Source organism: Ammospiza nelsoni, chromosome 11, assembly GCF_027579445.1.
Source record: "Ammospiza nelsoni isolate bAmmNel1 chromosome 11, bAmmNel1.pri, whole genome shotgun sequence".
Taxonomy (NCBI): Eukaryota; Metazoa; Chordata; class Aves; order Passeriformes; family Passerellidae; genus Ammospiza; species Ammospiza nelsoni.
In genome coordinates this window covers 4,848,030-4,874,780 of record NC_080643.1, presented here as the reverse complement: position 1 = coordinate 4,874,780, position 26,751 = coordinate 4,848,030, and the positions used below count along the sequence as shown (strand labels likewise).

General features: G+C 46.7%; 1 protein-coding gene across 2 annotated transcripts in view; it reads right to left on the bottom strand.

Annotated features, from left to right (window-relative positions):
• The window catches only part of FRMD4B (FERM domain containing 4B), a 78,919-nt gene that overhangs the window by 8,064 nt on the left and 44,104 nt on the right, over positions 1 to 26,751 (bottom strand). For both annotated transcript variants that reach the window (XM_059480289.1, XM_059480290.1), the window contains exons 8-18: positions 19,434 to 19,517; positions 18,188 to 18,253; positions 17,072 to 17,129; positions 16,091 to 16,177; positions 6,257 to 6,333; positions 5,734 to 5,872; positions 5,101 to 5,242; positions 4,838 to 4,971; positions 4,623 to 4,742; positions 3,167 to 3,395; positions 513 to 569 (exon numbers count right to left, since the gene is read on the bottom strand). In XM_059480289.1, coding sequence (XP_059336272.1) covers positions 513 to 569; positions 3,167 to 3,395; positions 4,623 to 4,742; positions 4,838 to 4,971; positions 5,101 to 5,242; positions 5,734 to 5,872; positions 6,257 to 6,333; positions 16,091 to 16,177; positions 17,072 to 17,129; positions 18,188 to 18,253; positions 19,434 to 19,517 — 1,193 coding nt within the window. The remainder of the gene's footprint in view (positions 1 to 512; positions 570 to 3,166; positions 3,396 to 4,622; positions 4,743 to 4,837; positions 4,972 to 5,100; positions 5,243 to 5,733; positions 5,873 to 6,256; positions 6,334 to 16,090; positions 16,178 to 17,071; positions 17,130 to 18,187; positions 18,254 to 19,433; positions 19,518 to 26,751) is intronic.

Here is a 26,751-nt window from a genome sequence, read left to right as displayed (position 1 = left end):
TCTCTAAGTTTTATGGTGGCTGTGAGGGCAGAAGGGCTGGGCTAATTCTCCCAATTTGTAAGTCCTTCAGTTCTAGGCCAGGCCCTAGGGACAACGGATTGGACACTCACAGTGTCCTCAGCTTGCAGGTTGGTCATGTTAACACCAACTTCCTTCTCTGAAGATGACTCAGGCCAGCTCACAGAGCAGAACCCTTCAGAAACTAACCCATTAGGAGGAAGGACATTCCTGAGTAGCTATTTTTTCCTCTGCTATAAAGTAATTTATCATCAAAAGCCGCCAAAATTAGAGAATAATATAATGACTTTTACTGGAAGGGACCTTGAGGCTCATCTCATTCCAACTCCCTGCCATGGCCAGGGAAATCTTCCTCTAAAATGCTTTGCTCAAAGCCCTGTCCAGCCTGGCCTTGAACACTTCCAGGGATAGGACATGCTAAAGGACATTAAGTCAAAGAAATATCTCTGAATGGATAAACTTATTGGGAAAAAAAAAAAGGATAAGCACCATACCATCATCATAGGTGGTTGTGTCTGACAGGGAGCTGCTCTCAGATGGAATTATGTCATCTGTGAATAAAAACAAACACTTTAAGCACAAAAGAGCCAACATCAACTTACAAATATCTTAATACAGTTTATTTTCTAGAGTTTCAGAGCCAGCTGATACTTGTAACACTGCAATCCTTATTCTTTAGCCTAAAGACAGTCCTGGTGCATCATCACTCTGTGTGTTCACTGCAGTTAAGCAAGCGACCCAGGTAATTATCAAAGGAGAATTTTTTTTTTCTTTTTTTAATCTGCAGCAGGAATCAGGCCAAGATTTACAAAGGTGTTTTCCACCCCACTTCCAACAGATCTCACAGGGTGTTTTGGTGCTTCAGTAGGAGTCAGGAGCCTACACAGACATGCAGATCTTGGCTGTTAGCAGCTAATCTCCTCTAGGTACACCTGAAACCCCACCAGGTAGGTACAAAAAAGCCTTTTAAAATTTGGCACGCACTTTTGAGTGTTTCATCAGCACACAGATCCTGTTTCAATTAAACTAAGATCAATCCAGAGTAGTTCCACTGATTTCTATCAAGGTATTGCAAATTCCAGCAACACAGAAAACAGGAACTGTTCCATGGGCGTACTAATTTTTTGGGGTTTTTAAATTTTGTTGTTTATTCACAGCACTTGACTGTACCTGTCTCACCTTGATGCTACACAATGAGAAGCAGCCTGTCCTCACTCACGTTTGGGGAAGACCACCAGCAGCAGAGAAATGAGGCTGAACCCATAATTAACCCATGGACAGCTCAAGCCCTAGGCTGTTCCTGGCAAAATATGGCACTGGTGGGGTAAAAAACCTCCATGAATCTTCAAGCATGGGAGAAAGGAAGCAATAAAAAACGAGAGTGGCAGCCACTTTGTGCATGACACCTGCCTGTGCCCCCAGTGCAATGTGCACTGCTGCTGCTGTCACAGCTTGCTGCCAGCAAAGCTCTGGCTACAAGAATGCAGCAAAGAGAGCAGCTGTTCAAAAACAGCAAAAACCAGCACTGGCCCCTGCCCTGGGGGGACTTGTCAGACCACCGAGGATGGGCTGCAGCTCTGCTTGCAACCTGACACTGGGAAACAGCTCCAGGGGAGCTGATTAACGTGGGTTTGACCACAGGGTGGTAAAACGTGGAACTGGGGCCAGAGTGGGGAGGAACAAAGCCTGCTGAGGGAAAGAAAAAAGCCAGCCTAAAGCTACAGGGCTGGGTTCGGTGGGGTGTGCAGTGCTGACATACTCAGATATGGTGACATATCTGAATTGAAATCCCAGGTCTGTGAAACTCCCTGCAAAGGAGGAAGAAAGTCTGGGCTAGAGAGGGAGGAAAGGGAAGAGAAAGTGGAACACGGAAAGCAGTCCAGTATGTCCTTCACCTCCTATCCCTTGGGGCTGGAAACAGCTATGGTTTGGTTCAATAAATCAGTGGGACTGTTTAACATATTACTTGCAACAAGTAATTCCCTGAACTCACAGACTCGAGTGACTCATCACTGCTCAGCCTCCTGAAACCCAGACCTGGAGCTCGAGAGCACTGCTGGAGATGGTGACAAGGTTACACACAAAATCAGTTATTGAGCAGGGCACAGCTCTGCTCCAGGTAAACAAACACACACTGCAGGCTGGGAGCCTGGCACTGGAAGGGAATGCAGTGCTTATTGCTGGCTTGGACAACAGAGAAAAACACTGCCAACAACAACAGTGGCACCCAACAACAACAATGGATGGATGGATGGATGGATCTCTGCTCACCAGCCTTCCTGGTCATTGCCACACACCAGGTGCCCAGGAAATACAGGACCTTCCACAATCACTATCCACACTGGTGAGCAAGGGACTGGAAAAACAGATGTCTCCCTCCCCTCTGTCAATCAGGAACAAGCTGGGCCACATTAAATGCTGATCATCAGCCTTTCAGAATAATCATTTGTGATGATGGATAGCCCAGTGATGCTGTGGTGTGTCAGGGGTAAGGATCCAAAACTCCTTCAACTGGCTTGGATACCAACAGGTTTGCACACATTATCAACAAAGCAGCAAGAATCTCACTTCCCTTAGGAGAAACACACTAAGACAGGGGCCAGGAGTATCTGCTTTTGCTGTGCTCATCAGTGGCAACTGGGTTTAGTAAAAAAATCTGTTTGCTACTAATTGCATTCATAAACTCCTGAAGTTTTCTGGGAAAGGAGGAATTTTGAATCGAGAAGCAATGTCCTCCATCCTGCAGAGAACCCTGCCTGCTCTGGTTCTGCTGGAACTGCAGCACCACAGGAGGGATGGGAGAGATGTTCCGTGTGGCAGCTCAGATGTACAACTACACTCATCACAACAGGAACTCGGGCATCAGAAAAGCTTCACCCAAGGTGCTGCTGGAGCCTTTCTGTGCACAGCACCTTCAGCCCATACCTGCTGCTGGAACATGCCTTGCTCCTAAAGCTGCGGCTACTCCGCCCCCAGCCTACACCAGTGCACTGAGTCTATCAGATGCAGCAGCTTCATCTCCTTTTTCTTATTTAACTGCCTTGGAGAAGATAAAAACCATACAGGAAAAACGTACACAAAGTTTCTAAGTAAGCCAAATTGCTCTTTTCCCCTCCTGTTTGCATCAGAACATGGGGAATTCTCTCACCTGGTAGAGCCAGAGTTGATTTCTGGGTTGGTTTTTTGCCACACTTGATTCTATATTCATTTATGGAGTTTTCTATCTCTTGCAGCTTTTTTACAGCATCAGCATACTCTTGCTTTCTTTTCTTCTTCACGTTTTTGCAGAGGTCTGGCTCACTGGCAAGTTTCTTTGCAGCTTCCACCAGCTTTTGGTGTATGATAAAATTGCTCTCCAAGTCCTGCAAAGTAGGATCCTGCAAATTCATGAAAGAGGTTATTTGCTTGTACTCCAGAGAGAAATTACCAATGAAAGCCATTAATATAAAGATCTATTTTTGTGGTGATTAAGTGAAATTCTGAGCACAAAATGCAGAAATACCAAAGTTCATACACAAGACAATCTCAGCATATGAAAGTCTGAGATCTTATTTCTGAGTAGAGTACAATTCTGAGATCTCTTGGGCAAGGTCCAAAGTTCTGAAGCCCAGGTGACATAACACATACTCTTATATTCAGGTTTAGGCTGCTAAACCTCCTGCTATGAGTCCAACCCTGAAAACATCACTCAAAATCTCTCCCTACTTCAGAGAACATAAAAATGGAAATTGGTATCACCATACCTACGTAAGAGGGAGTTTCAGGCTTTAATTAATTGTTTGTAAACTACTTTGAGAAGCTCAGATGAAAGGCACTGCAGAAGTGCTAAGCAACAGGTTATTAAATCTGGTCAGCAGGATTTTGGTTTAATAGCATTTAAGCAGTCCACAAAACCACTTTGCTGCAGACAAGGAGCACACCAGCCCTGAGAGGCAGGGCAGTGAGTTTCTGGTGAAAGACAGATGCCAAGTGCCCAACACCTACTTATTTGGCTGATACAGCTTGTTAACAAATGTCACAAGGAATGAGGGGGAATGGAGTGTGTCCAGAAACTGCAAACATCTGAATTACCCTATCACTCGAGTCAGTCCCTGCCAGCAAAGTTCATTTTAGCCTCTTGAGCAATGCAGGGAGGTTTTACTCAGGTGGAATCTTCATTAAGCCACAGATAAAACTCCGCCTCCTGTCACCTGTCACAGAACTATGCTCACAGATGATTTTGCAAGGGGGACAGAGCACACCCTTGCCATGTTCTGGGTTCAAACACCATCCCAACATGACACAAATCAACGCTCCAGAAAAGCCACGGGCTGCCAAATGGCATTATGCACCTGATCTTCTCTAATTAGCAGCAAAACATCCATTAAAACTCATGCAGGGATTCAGCTTGGGTGAACTTCAGGCCTTTAGCAACAGCCAATTTCCTGCTCAGTTCAACGCGTGGCTGAAAAACGCCAGAACCCACCAAAATTTCCCACTCCACACAAACAACTGCCCCAGCTGCCTCCCCTTAAAGCCCCAGGGAAGAGCTGGATGATGTCCAAGGGCTTTGGGCCCTGGTGTGGGCAGCCCAGCCCTGTGTGCACGCGAGGTGCCGCGCTCACCTCCTCGCTGGGGAGCAGGTTGTCGTCCAGCTTGAACGCGGTGCCCACGCGCCTCCTCACCTGGGGAGGCTCCTCCCCTGCCCCCAGGGGATACTCCTTGGGCATCTTCCCCGTCAGCTCCTGGTGGGGAACAACACACAGGGCTCCAGGTGAGGCCCAGGGGGAGAAAAGGGCTCCCACCTGCCCGAGCCCAGGGTGGGGTGCAGCTCTCTCACCGCCTCGCGCAGGCAGATTTTCTTCAGCTCCTCAACCTTCTGAAGCAGTTTCTCCTGAAGGAGTTTCTCTTTCTTCTTTAGTTCCATAATTTTCTCCTTCTTTTGTTCTTCACTGACCTCTGAGTCCTGAGAGCCTGGAGAACACATTCTGTTATCAGAGGATTTCCAGGTAAAGGCCATTTTAATTGGCTGGTAGTCTCATTTCCCTTTTTACAAACAAGCCCCATTAAACCTGGCTGCTTCACATTTATGGGCAGTATTACCTGATGAGATCAAACTGCCATTGCTGGCCATGATAAGCTGGTTCTTGGCCTCCAAGGTCACCAGCTTTGACACTTTTGGAGTTCCCATCTCTGTCAGATCCATGGCGATATCATCCAAACTTCTGGCTGATGGAATTTTTGCCTGAAGGAGTAAAAAAAAAAACCCAACAGCCTCACTGAGTTACCTCTAATTAACTTCAGAACACATCACTGAAGATGACATTTCACACATCATCTCCCACAAAATTAAGGGCTAAAGCAACAGCATCACACAGGTGCTTGTGGTATTTCAGGTCTGCTTGGCATTCCCTTCCCCTCTCCCCAAAAACCTGAACCATCTCCCAGCTCAAAATCTCTGCAGCTTTCAAAACAAACACAGGAAAGGAGACAAAAGAAAAGGCAGATTAGACACCCAGCAGACATGGGAATTCCCTCTTCCATGATTACACTTCCACAGGCCTTAACTGCAGGCAGGCTAAAATGGACTGAATACCAATACCAGCACTAAGAAACTGCTCAGAAAGCTGACAAACACAATCTGCAGTTTTTCTCTGGAGAGTAGTTCACCCCTGGAAAAACACATGCTGAAAGGTGTTGAAACGCATGCTTGCAGTAAAATGCCTCATAACTTACTTTGCTTTGCTTCCTGTCCAAGTAAAACTGGTGCTGACTGATTGCCATCACCCAGATGGACTTGATCAGGGAAGTGTTTGCATACCAGGTCTGCACCACCAGCCCACTCTGACCAAAGGTCCTTCTTGACACTGAAATCCTGAGGAGGTGAAAAAAAATGCCATTTCAAGACAGGTCTTTGAGGTTTAAAGTCCACAATGCCTCTCTCTTAACCAGGTGAGGCTCAGCCTTTATTTTAGGGAAGCAAAAAACTCAGATTTCCTTCATCCCATCACCCAGTGCTGCCATGACAAACAGTCCTCCCCCTGCTCCAAGAACTCCCTGAATGGACACAGAGGGAATCTGAGAGGACACCCAGAGCTGTGACAGCCCCAGTCTGCCCCACCAAAAACTGGATCAGGATCAATCCCAAAGCCCAGAGGAAACTCAGGGGTCAGCTCTGAGGCACCACCCACCCCATCCACCAACAGGTGACGATGGTGGGCAAAGATGAACCCCCATGGCAGAACCTGCTCAGCCTCACCTGCGGGGATCGTGCACCTCCACAGCAAACTTCTTCTCACGAAAATACAGATTTTCCAGCTGCTTCCATTGAAATAGCTGCGAGAATTGGGAGAGAGAAGCAGAACACGGTCACTAAATCTCCAAACTTCTCACCCCAAGGTGATATCATTTCAGCAAATTACAACTCCTGTGTATCCTCAGCTGTGGCATGGACTGAGCAGTAACTACATTCATAACATCAATTAAAAGAAGCACATAAGTATAGGATGCCCCCTCAGTAATTTCACACTCTTACAGACAATGTGTTGCAAATTGAGGATTCTGCCAGTGACAACATGTGCCTCCATCAATAGCACATTTAATTTCACTGCTAGAAGTTCCCAGAGATCTTGGCAGGGCAGCTTAAGTAATTTTCTCTCTGATTAAACGCAAAAATCTCTTTACAAAGTAATTGTATAGACAACTATGGTCTAGTTCCCTAGTCAGAACATCCCCAGGGAATGGCAGCAGCTTGGAAAAACCAAAATTTTTTTATTGTGAAGACATTGTGTGAGACATCCAGCGTGACATTTTGGAGCAGAGGTACAGCACGTACAGAACAACAGCAGCTACAGGAGGAAGCCACCCCCAACACATCCTCCTGCTAGAAACCCACGTATTTCCTGCAAAGTGCCAGCTGTGAGAAGAGATGAAAGTCAGTTGGGGCTTGGCAGCTGCACCCGTGGGATCAGAATTTCATCTGAATTTGCTCTCCTTTAGCAGGAGCAGCATCAGCCCTGCTGATCCCCCTGGGGATGGATGAGCCACCAGGGGCTGCATCTTCCCAGCCCAGCCTCGCAGGTTTGGGCAGCAGCACCCTCTCCAGCAGTGCCAGGGTGCCTGGATGTGCACGGCGTGTCCCCAGGGATGCCCCCCTGACCATGGAGGGCACGCAGGCGCAGCAGCATGACGGAGTTTACATCAGCTGCTCACACGGAGATACCGGGGGTGCTTCCACCCAGCTGGGCAGGCAGGGACAGGGTTAATGAGAGATCAGCCCTGGACACCAGGGATCCAGCCAAGGCCCTCACAGCAGCTCCCTCCTTCCCCCACTGGAGCTTTTCCAAAGCCTCCAAGGGTGCAGCCGCCACACCAGAAACCCCCAGGACACACAACATCCCCACTGGCCTTGCCAAAACCTGACATTCCATGCTACCTCCCACTACAGAAACACTTCAGGTTTTGTAAAAAACGACATATTAGGCTGTGATGCATCTGAAACATTTATAACACCATGAAACATAGCCCAGCACATTTGATTTCAGGGGAAAAGTGGCACTTTCGGCAGCCTTTCGCTCTGTTTAATTAAAACTTTCCTAGGAATACAACTGACTATTAGAACCTGCCACAGAAAAAGCGAAGCCGAGTGGAAATGCAATTTACTAGAATTAGTAAGTTATTTTCTCAACGGTTGTGAAAGTTTCCCTCTGCTGCTTAAATAAGTTTATGTTTGTCTCACAGCCCTCCTGCCCAGCCACAGCGCTGTCAGAAACGCCTCTTTACAACTCCGCGTGAACTTTGAAAATAAATACATTTACAAAAACGCGAGAGGAAACAACCTGAGCAGTCTGCCAGGACATTGAGCAACAGGTGCCCGTGGGTGCCGACCCCAGCTGGGATCCCGGCACAGCTCTGGCTGTTCCCCGCACTCACCTGGCCACATGAAAATAAATACATTTACACAAACGCGAAAGGAAACAACCCAAGCAGTGTGACAGGACATTGAGCAATTGGTGCCCGTGGATGCTGATCCCGGCCGGGATCCTGGCACTGCCCCCTGCGTCCCGCACTCACCTGCCCGCATGAAAATAAATACATTTACAAAAAGGAGAGAGGAAACAACCCAAGCAGTCTGCCAGGACATTGAGCAACAGGTGCCCAGCAGAGATCGATCCCAGGTGGATGCTCCAGCAGAGATCGATCCCAGCCGGGATCCTGGCACTGCTCCCCTGTCCCACACTCACCTGCCCGCATGAAAATAAATACATTTACAAAACGCCAAAGGAAACAACCCAGACAGTGTGACAGGACCTTGAGCAATAGGTGCCCGTGGGTGTTCCAGCAGTGATCCCGGCCGGGATCCTGACACAGCCCCGGCTGTTCCCCATGTCCCGCACTCACCCGCTCGCGTGAAAATAAATACATTTACAAAAACGCCAAAGGAAACAACCCAGGCAGCGTGTCAGGACATGGAGCGATAGGTGCCCGTGGGCGCCGATCCCAGCCGGATCCCGGCACGGCCCCGGCTGCTCCCGTGCCCCGCACTCACCTGCCCGCAGCCCCGATCCCGATCGCGGCTCCCCGGCCCCGCCGGGCAGTGCCAGGGCTGGCATGGGCAGGGCACAGCCGTGCTGTCTGTCTGTCCGTCCGTCCGTCCCGCCGCTGTGCTGCGGCAGCCTCGCCTCCCAGTGCTGACACACGCCTGACATCACCGCCCACCCGCGCCGCGCCGCGCCGCCCACACCCCGCTGCTCCCCAGATCCAGGGAAAAAAACCCAACAGAGAGCGAACAACGAGGATTCCAGCGAGGGGCTGCACCCCTGGGAGCCCTCCCCAGGTTCCTGTGAGCCCCAGGGCCGTGGGGGCTGCCCGGGGGCCCCGCGGAGCCGCGTCCTGCCCCGCCAGCCCTGACTCACACCCAGGGCAGCAGCAGGTTCCACCAGCAGCATCATCCCGGCCGCCGCTCCCACGCCCGTAAAAACCATGGGCGTGCTTCAAACATGACCTCTGCAGGAAAAACTGCCTCTTATCGTGGCGGGGGATGATTCCCCGTGCCCTTTTTATCACTTCCTTGGGGTTTTCCCCCCTCTCCGGATGCGCTCGGCGTTCCAAAGGGTTGCGGGAAAACGGAGCACCTGTCCCAAGGTGAGGAGGGGCGCGTTTGGCAGCAGGGCAAAATGCAGCAGCCCCAGCCCCTGGAGCAGCCTCCTGCCTGGCAGAGGGACGGACAGAGGGACACGGGGGTCTGTGCTAATCTGACACCAGGATCACTTCCAGTGCCGAGGAAAAAAAAAAAAAAAAGCGTTTGCATTTTTAAGAAAACCTGCATGGAACTGCCTCAGGATGTGGGCAGAGCTTTGCTCCATTTCCTCCCCACCCTGTGAGATCCATCCCAGCCCAAAAGGAGCTGACGGGCGCCCCAAGCATCCACTGCTGGGTACATTCAGCACAAAGACATCTCTGCCTCCTTGCACTAAGTTTGGGATAACCCCCCTCTGCTGCTCCCATCACATCCCACAGATGCGAATTGTACCCAAGACACATCTTTGCTCTTGAGGACTGAAAAAGTGCCCTGTCCTCAGACTATCTCACTTAAGAACTAAGCTCCTTAGCTATCACCTCGTCTATCAAACCCTCCTAACTCAGGTCCTTGTAAAAAAAGGCTGGTGATTAAATGAACGGCTTCAGAGTAAGTTGTGAGCCAGTAATATTTATACAGATGCAAATAAAATAATCCCGAATGAAAGTATTACACTTTCCTGCCTAGCACACTTAGATTCATGAAAGGCAAGAGGGAAAAAACGGACTCAGTACAAATAAGGACAAAGCAATAAAGTAATAAACTTTCTTCAACTGAAATTTTTCTAACTCGTGGTCAAAAGGCAACACTCAGGAAACCGTCAGTGCTCCAGAGATATCCTGTTCCCTTCATATACTCTCTACCCTGTACAGACATGTTCCTAAATAATTCCTAATTTCAATCTTACCTAAACTAAATGCATATTTAAAGACAAAAGAGTGGTAAAAAAAAAATCTGGAAATCTGGAACTGGTTTTTGAGGGCTGGAAGAACAATTAGGAATAATTAAAATGTTTTTGTGGAAGTTTTGCAATGTATGTTCCCTTTAACCAGATGATTACGTCCACCTGAGCTAATTAATGTTTTCTTAATAGCCTTCCCATCCATGTAGGTTGTCAGATCCTTAAATGCTCCTGAAAACTACTGAGCATCCCAAGGGCTGCCTGTCTGACTCTGAGTAAAACTTGGCCTGGTCAAGGCTGTTTTTCTGATTTTTTTTTTTTTTTTGGTAGAAGGCAGAGGTGCAGCTCTGATCACATCTCATTACCCAGGCACCTCTGTGCACCAGCCAGACTCCTACCACCCACCCAGCCCACGAGTTTAGGCTTCCCTGTATTTCTGCTGGGATTCAATTGCAGATACCAGGGAGCACTGAACAAAAAGGAATCGCCGTCCTTCCTGCACAAAAAGAACCATAATAGTTAAGGCAGCCCAAGGAGACATGGCTAAGTGCTGAAACACCTTAAAAGCTGCAGCTGGTTTTTCACCTGGCTGATCTGGTATTCAGTTTTGAATAAAATGCAGGTTTGTCCTGGCCTGACAGCAGGAGCAAACTGGCTCAGAAAAACGGCCCTGTCGGGATTGCAGGAGCTGCCAGAAACCCTGCCCAAGGAGCTGCTCAGGCTCCTGGCTCAGTATGGCTGTGAGCCTGATGGATATTGTTTAAAAAACAATATTTTAGTATTTTTTACAAGGTTTCTTTTTGCACCGAGGTGTAAATGTGGAGAGCAGCTCAGTGCAGGGGCTGTGTGGCCACAAGCTGCTGCACCAGCCCACTGTGCCAGAACTGTTCCCAAGGTTAGTGACAAATTCTGACCAGGAGCTAAATGACCCAAATCTCAGGTTTTCCACCCACAGGGTCTTAGGTTAAGGCCAGCATGAAGTGCAAGCCATGGCACAGTGTTTGCAGCAGCCTTTCCCTCGGGAAGCACTTCCAAAGCACCTCGTGGTACGTGCAGTGCCCAGCAAGCAGCACCTCAGGAACTGGCTGGGAACAGCAATCTGCAGACAAATCTGGCAATTCAGAGCAAGGAAACATAAAAAGATTTCTACCCACAAGAATGCACCCCGCCCGAGGAGGGAAATTACCACCCTGGCAGCACAGGCTGTGCTTCAGCCCCTCCGCTGCTCTCAGCTGCCTGGCACCCTGCCTTCAGCTGGAATCCTGGGTCCCACTGCTGCTCTGCCTGCCCGTGGAGAGAGGCACCTGAGCAGATGGCAGCAGAGCCAGACTGCCCCACCTGCAGCAGCTTCTGAGGGAAGGAGGCAGACACAGCTCCCACCTGTGCCAGCACAACCCGGCAGAGCTCACCTGCAGGCATACTTCATCCCTTAAATGTTAAACCAGTCCTCTAAAAGCCTTTTCAATCATGTATCTTTCTAATACCTTAAGATGCTTTTGTGCCTGGTCCTCTCTAGCACTGGCCTCGTAAGACTGAGAGATGTCTCAACATCAAAATACCCCCAAACATTTGTGTTTTGCAGCAGGTGACGTTCAAGCAGGTGACGTTTTTGCACATCTGGAAAGATCTGAATTTCAGAGCAGCCTCATAAAACCTCTGTGGTTTTTTTTTTTAAGTAATTATGTGAGCTTAGTATCTTCTATCTAAATCAATGGCTTGGTGAGAAATAAACACCATAAAAGAAATCCCTGCCTAATTAGAGCTGCCTGCTGAGAAGGCTGTTCCAATGCTGCTGTGTTCTGAACTATTCAGCAAAGCAGGACAGCAAATTTACATGAAGTAAATGTTCCGCAAGGGAAAATTTTCAGCATCAACTCTTCGCATATGTTGATTTAAGAAAGAAGTATCATAATACTTCCTCCTCAGAACTCAGGAACAATGCATCCCAACAAAGAGAAAGTAATGAAAAAGTGTCAGGATGCTTGCAAGGATTAACAAAGAGCTCCTGGACAAACTCAGTCACCAAAAGACCCCCAAAGAGGGTGGGAGAAATAAAGAGAAATTGTCTGAGCAGCCAGGGGTCTGGTTTGGAAAGCTAAAGCCCTGAAAGTATTAAATCCAGCCAGGGATATTGTGAAGGTGATGAGGCACTGGCACAGGATCCCTGGGAGTGTCCAAGGCCAGGCTGGATGGGGCTTGGAGCACCCTGGGACAGTGGAAGGTGTCCCTGCCATGGCAGGGGGGTTGAAATGAGATGATCTTTCAGGTTCTCCAGCCCACACCATCCTGTGATAAACAAACCCCATCATTTCAAAACGAGTACATTCTAATAAAAACACTTCTGAAAACACAATGCAGTCAAGACATCAAGCAGCAGAAATTATATTCTTGGACATCTGAAACAATGCCACAGCAAGATTAGTTCTTCTCTTCAGATAACAGAGTTAATTTATCACGAGGGAGTTGCCCACAGAAACACAATGAAGTGGGAGAACAAGTCAGAGAGCCAGCAAGCTGCCTTCTCCAGCCCTCAGAGGATCCTCACATATTGGCTGAACGCAGAATAAACTCCACTCATGCCTTAATACACCCTCCATTGACAAGACTTACATTGTTTATCTCACCAGTGAGAAGAATGGGGTGGAGAAAAAGGGAGATCTATTCTGGCTTGAAATGACAAACCAAGTCCTGGGACCTGTTTTATACTTTTCCTAATTGATTCAGAGGATGCTGGGGACAGGATCTTGGCATGCCACCTCACAGCAAGCAGAGGCACTTCTCCAAGCAGGAGGTGACTCTCAATATTAACTGCAACTGAATGAGAATATGTTTGCAAAGCAGCAGGACTGCAGAGCTAATCCCAGGTCTGAGCTCAAATCTGAACAAGGGTTGCCAAATCCAGTCTGTTTTAATGCCCTGTGAGACTTCAGGATGATAATCAAGTGAGCTCAGTATAACCTCCAGCCAGCGTGGAGCCATTGCTTTTATCTACAAAGACAATTTTCATCAATGACACAGAAAATAATTCTCCCTTTTCAGTCTGTTACAGAGCTGGAGCCCAGTGCTTCCCTCAGTGCCTCAGCTGGCACTCCTGGGCGATGGGGAACACTTGGGCTTTTCTAGAACCTGCTCCCAAAGCAACACAACCTCCCAGGAGTGACTTGGAGCAACAAAACTCCCTTGTCCAAACCATCTCAGGTCAGCCAGCAGAATATTAATTGCTGGAGCCAAACCTCCCCAGCCAGCCCTGCACAGACAGACAGACAGACAGACAGCCAGGGCAGGTTCTCCAGGTCCGGCCCCGAGTCACACACTGGGCTCCCCTCAGCCCTGGCTGATAGGGATCTGGGGATTGCTTCACCCAGGCCTCTCCTGCAAGCTCCTTCCTGCGAGGAGCTCTCAGCCTTGGACTCCATGCACTGGTGTTGATCCAATAACAAAACCTCGGGATAACCACTGCGCTCCAAGGCTCGGATTTAGGTGTCTTGGCCTGAAGACCTACTTGGATAAAGCCTAAAGATTTCACTTTTTTTAAGAGGGTGGTTATGTTTCTTTGGATTTAACTGAGCCTCCATTAATGGGTGCAACTAATGTAGATTTTATTTCTATTATTAATAGTAAAATTTTATTCTAAATATGGACTTGGCTCTTGCAGGATGCCTGTGATTCTGTGGTGGAGCAAACACACCTGAGAGCACTGCAGAAAAGACAGGGAGTTGAATAAATCCCCCTGGTGTGAATTCACTGCAGCACAGGCATCAATTCCTGTTAAAAGCTTCCCATCCAAAATGCTGCAGCTTTCCCACCACAACCAGTGTCAGAGGGGTTTGCACACTCAGAGATCCCCCGTAGCTTTAAAATTCAGGAAGGCCAATTTGGTTTTCATTAGACTTGGACTCAGCCTTTCCATCTTATTATTCTCTATTTATCTATCAGCTGCATGTATATTTAAACATCACCAAAAGGAAAAGCGGAGCACAATGAGGATGCTCTTTCCCAGATGGCTGGGGATAAACACAACAGCAGTTTTGATCCATGGCATAAACAGCTGGATAACACCAGCACACGGCAGTTGTGAGTTTGGCTCCGTTCCCAAAAAGCAAGGCAAGGAAATTCTGCTAAATCCAGCAAAACTAGCACTGCTGCTCCAAAAGACAGGAATAGTTCACATGCCTATTCCCCTCCTGCCTGCTGCTCCAGAGAGACTCCTGGGAGATTGAGGCAAGCTGTCCATGCTCTTCTCTCTCTGAATTAAATTCTGATACATTCATAAATATGAACAAACAACAACACTGATTAAAAGGAATTTCTGCTTGCTGCATCACAGGCAGCTGGGCTGTAGCTACACTGAAATAAGCAGCAGTATCTCAGCATTTTAACTCCAAACCCAAGTCCAGGTGTGGGTGCCCCTTTAGACCTGAAGTCTGCTTTTCCTCCCAAAAGTGATCTGATTCCAGTCACTTACCTAAAGTGCTCTTTGTATTTCAAACTCTGAAACATTTTTCATGTAAAGAAACTGTTTGTATATTTACCCACTTATTAAAGGCAACCATGGCTCAGGACAAGCTGTGGCTTACATCATTTTTGTCCCTTTGCACTGACACCAGGAAAATCCTTAAGGACACTACAGCCATATCCATCCCCACAGTTTCAATGAGCTTACTGTAATTAAACCTTCCACCTGCATTTAGGCTCCTCTCTCTCCCCTTTAAATCTCTATGCTCTGTGGTATAATTATAATTTCAGTGAAGCCAACAACTATTCTCATTTCCATTGTCATGCTTCCACTGCAGAGATGACCTCCGGTTTTTATTTTATTTTTCTTAAGCACAACTCCTGCTGCATTCAAAGGCAACGCCTCGTAACTAACTGTAGCAGGGTGTGACTTGGTATCTGGGCCCTGCTGACCTTAAAAAATTTTCTTAATCTGCCTGGTTGATGTTGTAAACTGAAATCCCACAAGCATAAGAAATGCTTGGCGAAGCAATGCTTTCAGCCAGGCAGGCTCCATTTTCTTGGAGAGCACTGCTGGTCACAGCTGGACATCTTGGCTGCAGAATGAACTTTTCCTGGCTGGAAAATCTTATGGGTGTTGCCTAAAATCAGGGAAGTGCTTAAGGGCAAGAGGACCTCCGTGATGCTCTCCTTTGACATTCAATAGCTTCATCAAGTTGATTTGATTTACAGAGGGTTCCTCCTGTGTCTTTTAGTGCAGGCATGGGAAGAGACACCTGGGATAAAATTCTGTATTTTACTAAACAAAGCAAAGGAAGGACATGAGAGCTCAGCCTTGGACACACAGGTACATAAATACACCCAAAGAAACCAAGTCATAGCCTGCTCTGGAAAAAGACAAGATCAAGTTGGAAGCTTGAAGAGGGGGATTACTCTTTAACAAGGAAGTTTTGTTAAGCTGTGCTTTTTGGCACCAATACACTAAACAATATCATTTTGCAAATGTAAAAATTCCCTGGCAGGGAGCACAGCTTCATGTGAACTCCTGCCCAGATCATTCCTGGGGAGAGAACAGCCAACTCCCAGGTCTCCATCCCCTCATGGCTTAGATGTTTCAGTGAAGACACTCTGGGAAGCAGTGGGTTGGAAAAGGAGAAGAATGAACTCCAGTACTTGGCATTTATTCTCAATTTCCCCTTAGAATTTATGGAAGCACACACTTCAACAAGCCTTCAATTTCACACATTTCCTCTTGTATTCTGCCTCTATCAGTGGAGCCTTTTATGTTCCATGCACAAAAAAAAAAAAAAAACACACCTACAAAAGTGAAGTGAAAACATTGCCCGAGCACAAGGCCTTGCAGAAACACAACTGCCTCATATTTCTGTAGTTATCCCTGGGGGCTGCCAAAATCCCCATCCTGAGACCACCAAACTCAAGACACACGAGCCAAAGCTCCCAAAGGGAGTTTCCACTATCTAGGAGAGTCAGAGATTTACTGCCTCAGTGCCAGCAGAACTCTCCTTCTGCCTCCAGCCTTTGGTCTTTTGCCCACCACTCTAATAAGCAACAGCTTAAAAGAGTAAATCCTGACATGCAACACCACACCATGTTCCCCCCCCCAAAAAAAAAAAAATCAGATACAGAAAAAAACTTACTTTTCTGGGCTTAACTTTGTCTTGTAAGTCGTACTGGCCGATTCCTTTGTAACTTATTCCAAGCCACCACGGGATTCCTTGTTTATCCTGAAAAATGGGATGTCTGCGTCAACCAAGAGCTACTTAAGAATGAGGCAATTCCAGGATTAGAGCCCTTTTCACTCTGTGACAAGCACAAGTAGGTACAGAGCAAGGATTTTTCTGGCAAACAAATTGAGGTGAAGTGGATTGCTGGGGTGAAGGTGGAAACTTTCTCCCAGAGGCACAAACCCAGGTGGTGGCTGAGCAACGTGGGCAGAAAAGCAAGAGTGCTGCTGGAACAACAGGGTGTCACTGCTGGAGGAGTGGCTGTGAAGGGGAGGGACAGGGGACAGAGAAAACTGTGGCCAGTGACTGCCAATACCACTAAATTCAGGCATGGGCAGCCACAGGAGGAGACACCAGCACAGAACAGCAGCTTCTCAGGTACCACAGTCATGGCCATGACTCAAAAGCAAGGAGACATCATCTCTGCTGAGCTCTTCTGCACAAAGCACTCTGGCCCCGGCTCTGCTCTACAAGTGGGAATAAATGGTGCATTTCCATCACTCTCCAAAAGTATTTCTCAGCATCTCCCCACTCCAAGCAAGCACCTCTAATCACCTGCCACTTAGGAGGAGTCCTCTCCACATTCTATTTTTCTAATCTTGATTAATGTCTCTGGGGAAACTATTAGCTGCTTCAAGTCTAGAAGTGATATCCAGTTTAATTAAGATGATAGGAATTTAGCTGCTGATAGGATTACATAAAGGTTTTACAAAGATTCCTTTCTGCTGTCTGGAAACAATTTTTAAAGTACATTGAATGGGGAAAAATTACAGAGGTTGAAAAATGTGGGGTTCCATACTGATAGAAGGGCACTGAATCATGCAACTGCTCCTTTAGGAATGCAATCCCTCATAATAAGCTCAGCAATCACATTATCTGTAGTCAGTTACTGACCTTTACTCCATAGTAATGAACTCCATATGTTGGCAAAGCTTCTACCACTTTCATGTACCTGCAGACAGATTTATAGCATATCAGATTATTTTCTCTGGAGGAAGTAATATCTATTAACATATTTTTTTCACACATACATCCAGGACACGTCATTTATCATCTGCATATTTTGAAGGCCTTAATAGCTGAAGGCCCATATTTTCAGAAAAAAAACTTAGCATCTTGGCTTGGGGAAAGATGGGGTATTTTGGCCCAGCTAAAGCAAAAGGAAAATTTCTCATACAACAGAAAATTTCATCTTTTATCAGAAGGTCATAGAACTGAAAGCAAAAATTCTGAAGTGAATATGTGAGCCTTTTGGGAAATGTTGGCAGTAAAGACCTGCCTATAATTATTCCATTATGAAGCTCTGGTTACAAAGGACAGGTTCCAAATGAATACATTTATGCCATTGTACAACTGTTTCATGAGGCAATTCAGAAAACCACTGAACAGACCATTTTTCCCTTGTTTCTACTGAAAAAAAGACCACAAATTACTGAGACAGATTTACAGGCATTGAGGCACGTGAGAAAAACTGCAAGAAGTCTGCACTGTGCAGTCATGGCCATCATCTCAAACATCTCATAACACATCCTACTGCATCTGCTGGTGGGAGGAACACTAAATATTAATGGTAAATGAAAAATAAAATTCCACAGGCTCAGTGGGCAGCTTGGAAGACCTTGATGTTTTGAAAGCCAAATTCTGAACACTTCAGAGTTTCTTACAGGACTTGGGGTAATATGCACCCTTAAGAGTTTGGAGTGAAAATTAATTGATGGCAGGCAAGGTATGGAGAAGAGTCTTCCAATAAAGTAAGATCCAAATAATTTCTTTTGTCTTTGAGGTACCCAAATGACTACACAAATGCTGAACTGCAAGCCTGTGAAATGTGAGACTTCAAATAATTCCACTTTGCAATGTAACACAATAAAAAGAGAATCTGGCAGATACAAACGACATCATTTGCAGGCAATAATGACCCAAAGAGTCTGCCTTGCCACTTCTCAACCAAAAAAGAACAGGAGAAAAGTAAAAATATCATCTTCACAAATTAACAAGTGTCATACTCACTGAACAATGGCTTGTCCTCTGGTCAGACCTTTAATTTGTGTATAATGCTCAATTACTCTGTCCTCACTGCAAACCAAGCACAAAACCCAATTTAGAGGCTCAGTGACTTTGTTCATGTGCCGAAGCTCAGCCACCTGCTCAGCACGCAGGGAAGGGTCCCCCTGCCCATTTCTTGCTCTGGTTTACGTTCTGGTTTTTGCAGATTTCTTTCCCACCCTTCATTGGGCAGCGTGGAGCTGCCTGGCTGGTCCCCACCATCACATCCTGCCTTCCAGACTCATTAACAAACCATTTCAGATCAGCCTGTTCTGCTGCAGATGCTGCTGCAGAACAATGGTGATAATTGTGGAAATTCATCTTAATGTTCTAAAGGACCCAAACTTCAAAGCCTGGTTAATGCTCCATATGCAAGACAGAAGTTCAACCAGAGCTGTTTTCATTCCTGTCTATTTTCTCCCCCTGACATTTCATAGGTGAAAAAAAACCACACATTTGTCAGCAATGACCTTTTTGCATTTTTCCCTGTTACATATTTCAACATTTTTGTTTCGGAGGAATGTGAAATAAAATATGCATTTCTGTGTCAAGACACTTGAAAGCAAAGAAAAACCCAGCAGTATACATTCAGAGACAAACAAATAATAAGCAAGCATGGTACACTTGAAAATCCATCACATACACATCAAGCCTAAAAAACCAAAACAAACGAGGAGGTTGAATTTGCACAAAGGGCATAAATTCCAAGGAAACAATATCACTGATTCATCCTAAATGCTGTGTTCCTTCTACAGCAAATTCAAGCCCCAGAACTGGAACTGTCTTTCTCTTTCCAGCCTTTCTAGATTATTTTCTTCCCCTGTCCTGTCCAGAGGAGCTGGGTGGGCAGCTGGCAGCCAGCAAAGGTCACCCACCACAAAGGCTCCACTGTGTGACAGATGAAAACTGAGGTGCTCTCTGCAAACCCAGGCCTGGCTGGAGTTCAGAATTCATCTCCTACTGCAGGGTCCCCACATACTCTGATCCAGCAGTTTCTGACACAGCAATTTAATCTGAGCAAATTTCCAAGGAGGAATTTCCACCAGATCTTGCATAATTTATAATCTTCTAAAAACTGGAAATGCTTGAACACGAGCAATCAGCTCCATGTCCCGGGCTGAAAACTTTTAGAGGAGTTTGCAGACTGCTTAAAAGTGATCTTCTTGTTATCATTCATAGCAATGATTTACATTTTAAATTAACAGCTCACCAGTAAGCAAGTGATGGATGCTCCTGCAGTGTCTTGGTAGGAAAGACAGGCAGTGTCTTCAAGTCTTTTCTGGCATTCTCATCACTGAAAAAGCAAAAACGGCCCAGAGTCAGTGCTAGTGAATCAGAGATGGACTCATCAGTTTGGGCAGAAGGAAGGGCTGCATTTGCTGCTCACAAACGTGGAGTGCAGCCCCATGTCAGGCTGTCATAGCAACGTAACTCGAGATGTCCTCTCACATGACAGTGATGGATATGGTGTCATGCTCATTATACACACACGTGGTGCTCAGGCCACCACCGTATCAATATTTATTCTGCACACCCTCACTCTATTTGCTGAGTGCAGAATGAGCCCTGAAACAGCTGCAGGAGAGCCCAAAAGTAAGGCTTGCAGTGCTAAGCTTTGCTCTGCCTTCAACAATTTATTTCATGAAGCAGTGTGGTATTTGTTAAATCAGAGAAGTTTAACAGTGATCTGATTCAAAACAAAGGGTTTCAGTTCATACATTTTCAGTGAAAATAGTTCTCCTGGACTGGCATTGTACAGAAAGTTCAAATATTCTGGACTCTAGGCCCAACCTGAAATGAAATACAGGGGGGCTGAAGTATGTGAATGCAATTTGTCACAACGAAACCCCGGTAGAATATTTAAAACCTATTTACAGTCATCAGTAAAATGGTTCATATTTTCTCCTCACATGGTCCATTAGTTAATCAGCTGAAACCTGCACACCCCATCTGGGCAGGATTTCTGCATGCCTTCAGCACCAGCAAGCACCAACACGACTTTTCTATGCAAAGAATGCACCAGCCCCGTCCACCAGCATCTGCCTCAACTTTGCCCAGGCTTTCCTTGAAGGTGTTTTTCTGCTCCCAACCTCTCTTGTCATCAGACTGAACTGTCAGAGTTTCCACCAGAGCTACGTCCCCCTTTGCCATGGGCACTGAGGATGGAGCTCTGCACATGGAGCAACCCTCCCTTGCAGGACTCCATCTCCCAGATGCCACATGGAAAACGCAGAAGATGAAAGGTTTTTTCGTTTTGTTTTTTTCCTCGGGAGCACAGGCTAATGGCTCTGTGCAAGGCTCTTCCCCAGCCCTGACAATGAGCCTCAGCCCTGAGTAAGGGGAACCACCTCTGGGGACAAGGGAGCACTTCAATCAGCAGCCTATTTGTTCTTCAGCGTCTTTGATGAGGCTGCCAAGAAGGGGTCAATTAGCACCGAGGAGTGCTGCTTGCTGCACTCTTCTGCCAGGAATATCCATTTTTCTTTGCGAGCTGGCCAGCACCCAAGCGCCACAAACGAGGACAGCTGGGTAGAAAATCAGGATCTCTCCTTCCAGCACTCAAATGCAGGCAATGCTCACAAAGGCTGAGTTTTATTCACCCCTTGCAGGCCTATTTTGATGGGATCAAAAGGCTGCAGGACATCTTGGCTTGCAAAGGTAGATTACCAGGGGTTTGTAGGGTCACATGGAATTGCAGATGTAGAGCATGCTCTTCTGAGGCCCCAGAAACCAGAGCAAAGAATAAAATAAACAACCCCCCCCCCCCAAAAAAAAAAAAAACCAAAAAAACCAAAAACCAACCAAACAAGAAAACCTGAAAAACATACACCAAAAAAACCCACAAAAAGCCAAAAAACCAACCCACAACCCAAAAAGCCCCAAAACAAAAAAGAGCAACAAAAAAAATACAACATGGCCTGAACTCCCTCATAAAGCTAGATGGATGGCTTGGCTCTCCAAGGTCCTGTCCAACTTCAATCATGGATTCACAGGATAATTGATAATTATGATACTTAAACCACAATTTTCCTCCTATTTTTAAACCTGATTTATCTCTGCAATGGCTGCTCCAGCAGGCAGAGTTGGCAGGGAACTACAGTGAAGGAGGAGAGAGGTTTTGGAAGGCAGTACTAACAAAATAGCTAATTTTTGCCAAACAAAAGGGCTGTTTCTGTAAATGTCAATTCTCAGCCCCGTATTCATAATCAGAGGTTTAACGGGTGGTCATTAAACCCTTATTTAGTAACCTGGTTTTAAGGGCTGAGGAAATAAGGAGGCTGATGCTGGGGAGCCAGGGCAGAGCAGGGGACAGCTGACACCCAGCTGTCACCACTACACACGGGTGGAGAGGCCCCAAACTCTCCTTCCCCAGCCATCACAGAGCCAGGAGCCTCCCCATCACTGAGAAATGCCACAAATCCTGGCAGCTGCATCTCCCATGCTCTGAAATGCCTCCTTCTGCACCACTTGCAGCCTCCAACAGCACTACTTGCATTCCTGTTGGGTTTTTGGGCCCCTCACCTCTCTGTTTGGTTTTTGGGCCTCCTGACTATCTAAATCTGGCTAAGTAGCAACTTTATCCTCATCAATGCCAAAAGGAGGGTGCTAGTTAAGCCCGAGTGATGAGTAGCAGCTCATCAATACGAAAATGTCTACCACTGAATTTAAATTTTGAGGGCCAGCCAGCAGAGCTGGCTCCAAGCAGGGCCTGTGGGCTCTGACCTGGGGGGGCAAGCAGTGATCAAAGGGCTGTCACCACGTCTGTGCCATGACAGGGGGCACATCCCTGCAGCACTGACCCAGAACACGGTCAGCAGGCAGAGCCCACGGGGCTGGGACAGCTCACAGCAGAGCTGGGCCTCCTCTCTTCTTCTGCCAACCTACAAACCCATCCAATTTCTCGCAATAACACTGATTTTATGAGGCAAATTTGGCTCCTGGGACTTGTCTTCCTCACAGGACCCAACCTCACACCCTGAGGTTCAGACACCATCCTATCCACAAGCACTGAGGGAAGTCCATCCAAATGGACTTATAAGGGCTGAAACTCTCTGTGAGAAGCAACATGATTTTTTTTCTCCCTGCATAATTGTAGGATCAAGCATGAAACAATCCTAGAAAAATGTGAAAGACCTGGGAGAGACAGGGCACAGCTCCTTGCAGGCTGGATGCCTTCAGACAGTGCAGGCTGGCACGCAGCAGCCTGGATCTGCTGACTGCACGCCCCAGGATTAGGGATGATTCACGGCTTCAGGGATAATGAAAGCCTCAAATGGTCCTCCCCCTCCTTCAGAGAGTCCATTATCACTTGATCTGCACCAAGCAAGTCTCCCCTTGACCTTCAGGATCACTTTCCCAAGCCCTCTGAGCGCCAGCTGTTCCCCAGAGGTGACAACTCCCGATAGCAGGAGCGGCGCTTTGAATGATGGCCTGTTCCTGTTTGGTTTCACAAGGACCACGAGATGATAGAGCAATCCCAGGGCAGACAGCCCCGGCTCCAGATGTCCCACCATCCCCATTATCTGCCAGCCCAACACCCAGGGCTGTATCTGGCACGTCCATGGTGGGTTCCCACCAGGAGGAGGACGTGGAGGTCGGGACAGGGAGGCCCAACTTGCATTTAATCTGACCCCTGCACCAGAGGGGGTTTCTGGACTGGCGGTTTTTGGCATAATTTCAATATATAAACTGCCCAGAGTCAGTGGGACTGAACATTTTTTGGCAAAAGGTTTGTTTATTCCCCAGGAGGAGAATATAGGAAACTCTCAACTCAAGTATTTTTCCACTATGGAGAAGAATTAAACAAAGGCAGCAGACAGACCCTTTCCTTCCTATTCCACCCTCTAAACAGGAGTTTTCTCTCTGGCAGATACAAAGCAGAACTTGAATCAATCTGGGCAATGCAAATGGAAATAATGAAAATCTGCATCAGAGCCTACTCACACTGAACCTCAACTTGCACTCCTGGTACTGCCCATAATTAATTCTCTGTCCCAACATGATCAAACATTGGGCAAGATGCTGTCCCCAGCATGCCCTGCTCGTCAGTGCTAGCTCTATGGAGAGGGAGCTTGACTCTAAAACAACCAGGTAACATGATTAAAAATACTTAATATATTTAAATATTTAATATATTTAATATAAAAATATTTAACCATGTACCATACTATCAACAGGACTTCCCACTTGAAACTCCAGCAGCAAAACAGGACCAATCTCAGGAGCTTCCTACACCCTGCTGATGTTACAGTGAGATTTTTGGCATCTTGCTAAAACCCCCACCAGAAATCCATGAAGGAACCAAGCCAGACCATCGTGGCATGCTCTGCCTAGAGCACATTACTGAAAATTAAAAAAGAGTTACACATTTATGCCCCCAGAAAGTGCATCTTGACAGCCTGTAATGGAATGATACAACACTCCCTGCCAGGCAGAGATTTACAGAACTGTGCTAATTAGGACCATTTGTCAATGGGTTTCCCTGCACCCACTGTCAAAAACCAGCTTATGCCCCTTGCTAAAGCAGGAAAGAGCTTAGATGGAGTAAGATGTGGCTAATGAGAGTAACAAAACGTGAAGAGCAAGCAACACACCCAGCAGCAACAGCCATATATGGGACTGCAGCATAGAAGCTTATCAGCCCACAGATTCTTTGTAAATATTAACAACTCGATGAGGACAGGACTTCAGACAACTCTTAACTGACTAAAGCAAGGGCAGGCGTGCCTGAATTGTGTTTATAACACGTTATAAGGTACAAATTTATCACTAGGGAAAGTGCACTGTATAGCAACTTTATTCTTGGAGTTCGTTGACCTCACACAAGTAACTCCCAGGTTCTCCTAAATGTCATTATCTTAAGTTCAGTTAATTCTTGAAATGAATTTTAGGCATAGCACAGGTAGAATTTAGAGTGGCCTTGCCTTTAGGAAATGTCAATCAGCCTCTCAAAATTAACCTGAAAGTAATTTCACGGACACTGAAATATCAGCAAATTTGAGAATTACGTACGAGATTCAGGGAAATGTGCAGCTGCACAGCAAAAGTATGATATACTATTATCCTACATCATGAAGATGATTCAAAGCATTTCCATTAGGACTTATCACCTCACTCTCTTCAAGATTTTCACAGCTAGCAAAATAAATACTCCAAAACAGCACAAAATTAGAGCAGATGCTTGAAAGCTTGACAATCAAGGGTTTCAGAGGGTCAGATTATTCATTTGATGTCAGTAACAGCCCTATTTCTTTAGAAGGACCACCAAATTCCTTTGCACCAAATTGTACAAGAACATCCTGCGCTGCTGCCCACACCCCAGCCTAGTCCTAAGTGACGTTCTCAAGTGATCTAGTGACTTTCTCAGCTTGGTGCAGACTCAGGGAAACATGACCAAGGTTTCCAAGGTTCTCCCATTCTTTACACTCAAGAGATGAGAACCAACAACATGGGACCATTCCTTTGTAGCTGGGCTGCTTCAGCAACAGGTGCCTCCTCTGTAGGCTTTGGGTTTGTTGTAAAATAAAGAGCAAGACAACCCCAGGCTGCTCTGCCCTTGGAGGGACCACAAGAAACAGGTGTGAGGAGCAAGCAGTGAGGCAGTGGAGGGGAAAACATGAGCAGGGTTAAAAGTGCAGGAGAAAAAAGGCAGGAGAGGTGCAGGGAGACACGATGGATTGAGCAGCTTTTGAGCATGCCAGAGCAGCAGGATCTTGGCAGCGGGATTTTGAAATGCGCTCTCCGACAAATCCTCTTTTGTGACAAATGCCAGACGTTTCCCATCATTTCCCAACCTTTCAGTTCATGGTCTGCTGGCCCACTCTAGAAAGTTATTTTTCTATTGAGGGGAGCCCAGGATGTGGAAAGGCCATGAACAAGGGGCTGATGTTGGTACAGGACTGCAGAGCCTGACCTTCCAGAGCCTGGCTGGGGCAGGGAGCAGAGGCTGCACTTGAGCAGCAGATAGCAGCCGCCTGCTCAGAGAGGTATTTGAAGGGGCATTTAAGAGCCCTCCAGCCCCATCTGTGAGAAGGGCCCTGATAAGCAGTGCACAGGGCTTTTTCAACCCCAGCTTGTTGGACATTTAGGCTGTGCTGCGGGTTCCCACCTTGTGCAGCTGCAACAGCTTTGGTTTCACAGCTCAAGGAGGAGCTGCACCAAACACAAAGCGTGGCTGGGACTGGATGACCATTCCCCATACTTGGAGCAGAGCCTTGGGCTCCCAGGCCTGACCTTGAGCTCCAGTCCTGTTTCCTGAGCCAAATTTCTCTGCTTCCCAAGCACTGCCCAACTCCTGGGCAGAGCAGCAGCACCTGCTGATCTGCAGGCGTTTGGTGACTCTATACATCGGCTTTTGGAAGATGGGCCAGGGGCACCAAGGAAAATGCAACATTTCTCCCATCAGTTGTGAGCACACACCTCTCCATATGAGGACGTGGTGAGCAGGAACATGAGCTGCTCCCAGAGCCACCTTGCCAGGTGAGACAATGCCACAACTTCCACTTTGCAGACAAGGGTGCCAAGGAAGCAGCTCTTCATGGCTAGAGAAAATCTGTGACCTGCAGCTGCCCTAAATCCTCAGGTCTTCTTTTGCAGCTCTTGATCTGAAACATGAATATTCTGAAGACAAACCCGTTTGGTCCTTGGACCAACCACCTACAATGGGTGGTGGATCCCATCCCACAGACCTGCTATGAAATATCCACATTTAAAGAGCTGCTTGCTCTTTAAACATCACCCTTAGCAGTCCTCCCCTAACAGACCAGACAAAAGCAGCATGGCTCAGCTTTACCTGAGGATTTACTGCCAAGCAAAAATGGATATTCACAGCTGATACAAAGCTTGAAGGACCCAAGCCCTTCCTCACAAAGCAGACTGTTATTTCTAACATTCACACTTTCTTCCTGCTCACACAAAGGTCAGCTTAGCCATATTAGCTGTGGGTTTTTAGTGTGTCTGAGCACAGTAGCAAAGTTTAAAGCTTGTTATCACAGCCCAGCTGATACATGGAGATACATGGAACCACAAGAAAAATAAAGTGTCCAAATAATGATAAAGACCTGACAAATCTGCAAAAGCAAAAAAAAGCTGACATTGAAAAGCTGTCGCTCCATTTCCTCAAAGCACAAAACACACCTCATGCCACCATGGGAAGGAAAAGCAAAAGATTTATTTCTGCTTTTCTACAGTGAGGATGTTGTTAGGATTCAGACCAGAGCCCAAACTCCTGCTCACAGCTGAGGGTGCAAGACTGGAAAAAAAATCCCTGTAGGCCTCACAAAGTTTTTCAGCTATTAGACAAAATGGATGTGAAACGTGATTTTTCAGCATGAAATGTTATTTTTACAATAGGAAAGGCCATGTGTTTTAATATTGAATCTGTACTTAAGGGAATTTCTAGGACAAGGGAAAAGCATCTTTTACCTATGGCTGTGGATGTCATGATGCTGCCCCATGTGACAGCTTCTTCCCTGCAGGGGGACAAGCTGGGAGTTGCTGAATTTCCTTGCACCTTGCTTGCCTTGTCT